General features: G+C 39.2%; 1 protein-coding gene across 5 annotated transcripts in view; it reads right to left on the minus strand.

Moving 5' to 3' along the window:
• The window catches only part of WWC2 (WW and C2 domain containing 2), a 153,119-nt gene extending 145,381 nt beyond the window's left edge, over positions 1-7,738 (minus strand). For 4 of the 5 annotated variants that reach the window (XM_087874725.1, XM_034401374.3, XM_034401375.3 and 1 more), the window contains exon 1: positions 5,855-7,738. In XM_087874725.1, the coding sequence (XP_087730851.1) occupies positions 5,855-5,985 (131 nt within the window). In that variant the 5' untranslated portion in view covers positions 5,986-7,738. The remainder of the gene's footprint in view (positions 1-5,854) is intronic. The other variant, XM_087874724.1, reaches the window with a different exon arrangement.
• Between the last annotated feature and the right edge of the window lie 2,019 nt (positions 7,739-9,757).

Below are 9,757 nucleotides of genomic sequence, written 5' to 3' on the forward strand. Positions count from 1 at the left end.
AATGTTGGAGCATTCACAACCTTTGGAAGCAAGTTGTTCCACTGATTAATTGTTCTAACTGTCTGTCAGGAAATTTCTCCTTAGTTCTAAGTTGCTTCTGTCCTTGACTAGTTTCCACCCATTGCTTCTTGTCCTACCCTCTGGTGCTTTGGAGAATAGCTTGAATCCCTCTTCCTTGTAGTAGAGATATTGGAACACTGCTATCATGTCACCTCTAGTCCTTCTTTTCATCAAACTAGACATACCTAGTTCCAGCAATCTTTCTTTTTATGTTTTAGCCTCCAGTCCCCTAATCATCTTTTTGTTCTTTTCTGCACTCTTTCTAGAGTCCCAACATTTTTTTTACATTGTGGTGACCAAAACTGGATGCAGTATTCCAAGTGTGGCCTTACTGAGGCATTATAAATTGGTATTGATACTTCACGTGATCTTGATTCTATCACAATGTTTTTGCAGCCTAGAACTGTGGTGGCTTTTTTGGCAGCTGCAGCACACTGCTGGCTCATATTTAAATGATTGTCCATAGGACTCCAAGATCCCTTTCACAGTTACTACTATTGAGCAAGGTACCACATACCATTCTTTTAGGAGTATAAGATGCACTCCCCCTCCCCCCAAAAAGTGGGTGAAAATTGTGGTGTGTCTTGTATACCGAATGTTGCCGAAATGCCACCCATCCACCCTTTGGCCATTTTTGGCCTCCGCGCATCGTGTTTCCGGCCTCCACATGCCCCATTTTTGGCCTCTACATGTCCCATTTTAGACCCAACCCATTTCAGGCTATAAGGATCGCCAAAGCACATTGCCACAGATCACCGCCTCCGTGCATCGCATTTTTGGCCTCCGCACATCACATTTTTGGCCTCCGCATGCCCCATTTTGGCCTCTGTGTGTCACATTTTCATCTAGCTCCAGGCAGCAGGGATTGGCTGTGGTGGCAATCCCCGCCACCTGGAACTGGCCGAAAATGTGACATGCTGAGGCCAAAAACAGGTGTGTGGAGGCCGAAAACGTGATGCAGGGCCACGTGATCGGCGGCAACGTGCTGTGGCAATCCTCTCAGCCTAGAACAGGTCTAAAACGGAGTGTGCGAAGGCCAAAAATGTGATGCGCAGAGGCCAAAAACATGACATGCGGAGGCGGCAACGGGCTCTGGCGATCCCCGCAGCCTGGAACAGCTGATTGGCACTATTCTGGGAGGCAGATCCATCCACCAATCAGCTGTTCGTGCTAAATCAGGCTGCGCTAACATGCTGAAGCTAACCAGGCTGTTTGCTGCAGCAAGGACGCTAGCTAGATGAATACTGATGGATACTGCTAGGCAGAGGCAGAAATATTTTTTTCTTGTTTTCCTGTCCAAAAACTAAAGTGCATCTTATACTCTGAAAAATACGGTAATTTGACTAATTTGATTCTGCAGGATTGGTGTATTGCGGGTTTCTTCAGTTAAATATGCCATCTATCCAGAAATCTAGAAATCTGCCTTGTCTATAGCAGCACTTGCCCTCTGAAACAATTTGTTTAGAACAGCCATGAGAACCTGGCACTTCACCCAGGCCTTTGGAAAGAGAAAATAAGACGTCATTGTGCATGCCATATTTTTTCTTTTATCTCTTTTATCTCTTACATTTCAGTGATTTGATTGTAATTTTTTATTGTTGTGAGCCACCAAGAGACACTGAGTCAAATGGCATACAAGTTTTAATACTGCACACACGGGGGTCAAAAATTAATCATAGATACATATTTCCAAAATAGTTGATTTTATTAAGACCACTATGAACTTGTTGTATTGCAAATGACTACATTTCTGTTATATGAAGGGAAGAATATTTTAACTTTCTATTAGAAATGGCTCAGATTTATGCCAAATATTATATGACAATAGGGTCATCAATGCAACCTGAACACCCCCATCATAAAAATAGTTCTAGCAACAAAAACAACTATTTTTTAAAAGAAGATTTTGGATGGATCTGGTCTTTATTATAGTAGCTCCAGACATCAAGACAAGTAGTCCTCAATTTATTTCCATAATTGGGACTGGAATTTTCATCATAAATAACTGGAAACATAAATCAAGTTGGAGCTGATTTTCTGATCATTTTTATGGTGATCGTTAAATGAATCGTGTTGTTAAATGAATCACATAGTCATTAAGTGAATCAAAAAATGAACATTTTTTTTGCTGAAAGCTGGCAAAAAAAGTTACAAACTGTGATCAGTGGCCACAGGATGCTGCAATCTGTCATAAATGTGAGTCAGTTGCCAAGCACCACAATTACAATCATGTGATCGTGGGGCTGGTTTGACTGTTTGAAGTGCAAGTACAAGTCATTAGTTATGCTTTCTAAGGCTATCAAAACTTTGAACGCATGGCTGTAAGCTGAGGACTAACTGTATACATTCCAATTACAGGTTCTGTGCCTAATATAATCAGTTCTGAATGGCTTAGATGCCTAGTCCCGTGATGGTGAACCTATGGCATGCGTGCCAGAAGTGGCATGCAGAGGCCTTTCTGCGAGCATGCCTGCTGTCGCCAGTTGCTGTTCTGGTTTCCGGCATGCACAAGTGCACTGGCCAGCTTGTCTTTGTGCATGCCGGAAAACCAGAAACCCAAAGACTAGCTGGCCAGCATGCACATGCGCACTGGCCAGGTGGTCTTCAGGTTTCCGGAGCTCTGGTGCGCTCACACACACACGTTCCAGTTTGGGCACTTGGTGCTGAAAAGGTTCGCCATCACTGCCCTAGTCTATACAATAAGGCTTAAAGTACACATAAAAATAAAATAAGTAACAGACAATTCATAATTCCAATAAACAAACCCAATTCAAACGAAAGGCACAATCAACTCATCTACCCCAAGGTACAATTCTTAGGAGGAATGCTGTTTCAAAGAACAGGATCAGCACATGAAATGTCCCACCTTCAAGTCCCAAGTGAAGGGATTCTAAGGAAGCCTTTTTTACCTGGTATTTTGTATGGGCATAAATAATTGGAACAAAGCAATTCCAAAGATATGTAGGTCATAAACTACAATAGCCATGGATTTAAAAGTGAAATAAGTACCTTGAATTTATTTCAAAGCAAACTGGTAATCAGTGCAGTTCTAGCACCAGTGTAGTTTATAAGCAAATCACAATGGATCCATTCCATAATAATACAAGCTGCTGCAATGGTGTTATTTCCACGTGGTTTACAAAGCAGCCTCAGATAGAATGGATTATAATAATCCAAATTACAATAGTACAAATAAGTCTGCATCTAAAAATATGCCAACTATGATCCAACATATCTAATAAGGGTTGAAAGTAGACTCTTTACTTCTGTGTAACTATACAAAACAAACCTGCATGTGGGTATACATTTGTGTATATTTTCTTGGGAGTAAGTTGCATGATAACCGTAATAAACTTTCATTTCAAAGTTAATCACATAGAATTAAAATAGGAACTTCACCTGTTAAATAGACTGTGTATTATAGAAGAATGAAAATCAAACTATGTATATATTGAATTCAGATAAAAGGGAATGAATTACCTACTTTTCCTTCTTTTTGTACATAATTTTGTCTGAAGTCAAGACCTATACATTAGTTATCGATTATCTCAAGTACCAAGTACAACCTCTTTCTGTTTGTTTTGTAACAGTGAGCAAAGAGATTGACAGGCATTAATAGAGTTACTTCAAACACTGTCTCCTACACTATTTAAACAAGGACTTCACTTCATTAGCTTTTCTGAAAGAAAATACAGTCAAGCTAAGGACTGAAATTGTCTCAAGTCTTCTGAAATAAGAATATTAATGAAATAGTAGTTATTTCAAGCCTCATTATCACAAAATATGTTATATGTCTTTCCTTTCTTGAAAAAAAACCCCATGATTATGGAATTGTATTTGTAGTTCTAGGTGAAAAGAAAAACCAAAAATAGGATTAGTTGTAATCACAGTTTTAGCCAACATAACAAATCAGTATTTAGTTTTAGTCTGAATATCAAGAAATCTGAATGTGCACCACATACTATATTTGTGTTCAGAAAAATATATGCTTAGTCTATAAAAATTTGTAAGATCAGCTAAAATGAAACAATTGAAAATGCCGAATAAGTTAAAATACTGAGTATATGTATATTTGAATATCCAATCATGTCAAGGATTGGTCCTATTTTGTTTAATAAGTTCTAAGTTTTCAGAAACAATTTCGTATCAACATTTCTAAATATAAATCCATTTTATTAATCCATTCATCAGGGAAGAAGTTCTGACACTGCATCAAGGCATGTAACAACTTTCATATAGAAGCAGCCTGACTCTGATAGTATCAGAAATGTTACAACTACCCTTTCTTATTTCAACCAGGAAAGTTAAAACAAGTCCTTCATTAATCATTCAGCATGGTTTGTGACATAAATTTCTAATGGCTTTTATTAGTTAAACGATACTGGATTTTATTAGTTTAATAAAGATAAGCAGCACGTAAGTCTGAAAAGTGAGAGAAGAATTATGTATTTTACTGAATATTATAGTATATACTAGAACAATTTTCCTTAATTTAAGTAATCTCTTAGATTTCAGTGTCACTTAATTTGGTGGTAGCAATTAAAAGAAAATTACTTTCTTCATAAAAAGTATTAAATATGAGGCATTCTATTGTAAAATTAATATAGACTTTCCCCTCTATTTTTAAAGAAATGTTTAAACTTCCTCTCTTATTTTAATAAATCTCTCTTTTTATAATCTGGGGAGACCAGAAGAGAGAAAAGGATTCAGTTGAGGCCTACTTCTAAGAACTCAAGTGCCAGGCCTGATTAGCCTTCTCTCAATTTCATTACAAGGGCTTCACCTTGAAAAGGATGAGGTGGTACAAATCTGAGACTCAGAACAAGGCAACATGCTTTTGTCTGGAATAAGCCAGGTTTTCAGAAAAATAAAAATGTTAAAACCCATTACAGTTGAAATCTTCAATTCCAAAAATAGATGAGCAAATGGCCTACTAATTTCACCCTTTTAATTGTGTACCTAGATGATTTGTTAAATATATTTTACCTTTTCACCAGGGAGATGGTTTCTATTCTAACCACATTTTCAAAACCCAGAATACCAATATCTCTGGAGATCCAGCATCTTTTTTCTTTGTGCTGTAGTATGTAAAGAGAAAACTATGTTTAAAACTCCTCTAACTTGACCCAATTCTTTTAATAGCCACAGAGAAATATTGCAAGGGCTTCTATGAAAATTAAATATTCTTTAAAAAAAAAAATCAGAACCTGTTTTTTAAAATCCCATAACTTCACTTAGGAGTTTTATAAAAAGAGAGAACTTGTTTCAGTTCTATAGGCAAATCATAGTCTGATGAGAAACATTTCAACACATACTCATTAAATAAAATCTGGATCGACAAATTGATCGGTGTTTGGTTCCAGTCACAAGAAAGAGAATGTTCACCAGAGTTCTTGCCTTTTATTACGACTCTCTTTCTCACTTTGCACCCTCCAATACACTTTCCCTCTCTGTCTCCAATACACACCCTTGCCAGACAACGCATGCCAGAAATACACAAACTTGCACGCTACCACCCTCCTCTCCTTCCAAGATAATGCTGGGGCGGAAGGGAACACTTCCCCTTTCTTCAAGAGCAGGTTGTTGTTGTTGTTGTTATCACTATCTTTATTATGTAACTATGTGAGACTCTCCCTTACACCGGGGAGGGGACTAGAGAGGTGGGGGGGGAAACAAACTCAACTCCTCCTAAAGTTAGGAGGACAAATGCGCCTGACGCCAATTTCCCCCTCCCCCCCTGGTTCAACCCCCTCCTCTTCGCGCACTGGGATTTGGAGAGGCGATCTACACCCACCTGTCTCTAGGGTCGATCCAGCTGGTCTGCTTGGTGTTGTGGTCGATGTAGAAGACTTTCCCATCGTAATCCCTCGCCTCCTCCCAGCCGTCGGGTAAAGGCAATTGCCCATTCCCCATTTTTCTAGGCATGGTCGAAGTCGGGGTATAGCTGCTCCATAGGGACAGCAAACAAGAAAGAAAAGGAGGGAAGCGGGAAAAGACGCCCCCTCCTTCCCCTGGAGCTCTGGGCGGGTGGAGGGAAGCAGAATCGTGCAATGGGCCAGGAAACTCTCCTGAGTTTCAGTCCACCATGTCTGAACGGAGCCTCCGCCTTCGGGCCTTATTCCGTATTGGCAGCAGGGGGTCAGGGGGTCCAGGCTAAGACGAGGCGCTGCTTATGTTCCGGGGGGAGGGGGAGAACCGGCTCAGTCCCGAGCGGCGGCGGCAGCCACTCATTAGCATGAGATTAGCATCCATCTCATCTGCATGCACATTCCTGGCGGGTGCATTCCTGAGCGTTAACCCTCTCCGTGCCACCCCGCTACTCCAAGGAAAGACTGGAAGAGCCCCCGTCCTGCAAAAATGTGCTGCGGGGGAGGAAGAGGCACGCGCGAGCACGCACATCCCGGGGGGTGGGGCGGACCAGGAGTGGGACAGATCGGAAGAGACGGAAGGGGGGCAGAACTGAGCAGCGCAAGTTCTCCTAGTGACTTTTTAAAAAGTCGCTTGGAAAAGTGAGGGGGGGGGAGAGGACCGTAAGTTCCAAAAGGAGAAAAAGGTGAGACGTGCGCAACTTTTTCAAAATAAACAACGTATATCTCCCCTTCTACAGTTTTTCTGTTGATTTGATGGTGAAAATCTAATAATTTTCGGCTCCGATTATTTTTTTTCCCCACATAACCCTGTCATTATAGTCGTGTGAGTGCTTTCCTGTCAATTCAACACCTAAGGAGATAGTTTCTATTTTCCAGAAGACTTCATGTTTTCCCAAGTTGTTGCCGGAATAGTGAAATACCTACAGATACACTGAAACCAAAACTGCGAGAACTGTTTTTCTGCACCGTAATGTCTTTACTTTATATTATTTTTGTTTACGGGCAGGGCAGTGAATTATTTATAGAGGTGCTCTCAGCAAAGAAACATATTTCAACATAAAGCTTAACTTTAATAGGAAGGCAAAGTTAGTATCCTGTAACAAACAGGTGGAATTCAGTACTTGAGACTAATAGACTGCATCACCCAGCTTGGTATTTCCCAGATGTGTTGAGGTGCAATTTTCAGAACTTTAATTTGGATATTCATGCTGGGAGTTGTGACCTCTACCCCTCTGCTGAAGTTTTGGTAGAAGGAGAGCAATAGACATTCATATCTTGGGATAAGTCATATTGAATTAACATTGACATACTGCCAATATGCCTAGTGTTAATTCTACTAGATCATAAGTTGTAGCTCACTGGTGGATATGAATAATGGAAAGCACAGAGAAAAAAAAAATTAGTACCCTCAGTTCTGGGAATTCCTGTCTGTGAACAAATAGAAATCCCATAGTATTTCATTTCAAAAATAGCAATTACTTCAAAAATCAGACACCAATTGAGGAGAACAAACATTCAAAATTTCCACAAGCTTGTGTGCTCATTCACTATTATGATTCTTCTAGTCTTTTCTTAGGAAATTTGAGAATAGCTACGGTAGTACAACATTCCACAGCCTAGCTCTCTGGAATTTTCCATACAATTTACTCAATTTATTTTTAAAACCCCTTTAAAAGCTATTCATTTTTATGTACAAACACCCACACTTATGTATATCCCAGAAGTTAATCAGTTTTATTATATTTTGTGACAATATTTTTGTGACAATATCTACCCATTCTCCATATAATAGTCTAGGCTACAATTCTTCCCAAAGTCTGTATTCACAAATGATAAAGACTGATATGGCATATAAATGAGATTATTGCGTGCCATATTGCAACAGTTAAAATGCCTGCTGTTACCCTAAAGCTCCACTTTCTATAATAAGAAAAAAGTGAAAGTAGCTGCCTAGTTTGGAGCTACAAACCTTAGTACTCAATACTGTAAAGATACGTTTGTGGCAACGTAGTAGTTATTTTAATGATAACAATATATACGGCTGTTTTCTGTACATTACGCAAATTAAAATTTTATTTCTATTCAGGACTATTACATCTGGGCTGCAAGAATGCCAAATGTAGAAAAAAAAATGTTATTGCCATACATGTTGTAGGTCAACACTGATCATTCTATTCCTGCCTTATCTATTATTTGCTTTTACCCCCTTTCCTTATATTAACACATAGTACTGAGCTTATCATTTACAAAGCAAATTTAAGTATAATTTAAACATAAATGCTGCAGACCGCATCAATTAAAGAATTCTGACTGGTGGGGTCTAGGAAAAGAATCTTCTCCATCGTTATCCCTGTCCTTTGGAACATTTTCCCGCAGATATGAAGAAGATCCCCAGTCTCCTGGTGGTTTAGAAATATCTGAAGACTGCCTATTCACCTATGGCCTGCAGAGGAGCATACAGCCATTGGGCTGGTTAGTGCCCTGAAGTTGCTCCCTAGCTTTTTTTTTTTAATTATTTTATTCTTGTTTTCAACTGCCCTCTCCTATAATATTTATATATAGATTTTTATACCTATTTGTACACTGCCCAGGTTTACTCTGTGAGTGAGATTAGTGGTTTCTAAATGCAATATATAAATATAAATGAATAAGAAATACTAGGGATGAAGGTAAGCAATGTTTTGCTTTTCTTTGCTAAAGAAAAGCAATATGGCAAAGAAAAACAATATAATACTGATATTTCACATATTTATTGATAACATATGCTGTTATAGTATCATTATACTGTTACAGATATACATAAATACATAACTAGAATTGTGAGAAGTGAAGGCAAAGACAGAGAAATAGTGAACTAAAGAAATTATAGGCAGGAGATTTTTTAAAAAGGGAAATCTAGCTAAACACAGTCTATACCAGTGATGGCTAACCTTTTCCGGACTGAGTGCCGAAAGCGTGCATGTGCGTGTGGCTCCCTGCATGTGCCCCACCCCATGCATGCACATCCCGGGGGCCCTCATGTCCCGCCCCCCGCGCATGCACGGCAGAGACCTGATGACCAGCTGGCTGTTGGGAGGCGTGTGCATGCACGGCGGAGCTGAACTGGGGTGCAGCTCGCGTGCTCGCAGAGAGGGCACTGCGTGCCACCTGTGACATACATGTCATAGGTTTGCCATCACGGGTCTATACTGATACTGTTTAGTATATTCACCATAACTTGCATCTATCTTCCTTACAGGGATACCCATAGGGAGAGGTTAAAAAAGTCAAGGAGTCAGCATCCCTTTTTATATATATCACAATGCAAGTAGAAAATATATGTGGACTTCAGTCATGTGGTTATGGCCACTCTTGACTTATTAATAGTGCCCTTGTTCACTTTCATCTTGCCCATACAACCATTTTGTACATTTCTCTTTGTTACTTTTCTTTCTTTCTATGCTCCATCTGAGTATAACTTCCTTCTAGATTGCCCTTCTGTCCTCTTTCTTTATGAACTACTTCTTTGTACATTTTTTGTAATTTGGTCCTCATTCGTTCTGTGTGACTTTTGATCTCACATTTGAATTAAATCTACATTCGTGCATCAATCATTCTCCACCCTATCTTTTTAATACATTTCTTAATTTCTTTATTTTACTACATACACCCCATTCCAGGTTCAGGTTATTTTTTTGTTTATACTATCGTACACAATCTTCACTTTCATATAACAAAGTGGGCAGAATCAATCAAAAGACATTTTCACTTCTTTTAATATACATTATATCTTGTCAAGTAATCATTGGCATGTTTTCCTAATCAGTATGATGTCAAAATGATCAAAT

This window comes from Pantherophis guttatus, chromosome 8 (genome assembly GCF_059756535.1).
Source record: "Pantherophis guttatus breed Tessera chromosome 8, ASM5975653v1, whole genome shotgun sequence".
In the NCBI taxonomy this organism is placed as follows: domain Eukaryota; kingdom Metazoa; phylum Chordata; class Lepidosauria; order Squamata; family Colubridae; genus Pantherophis; species Pantherophis guttatus.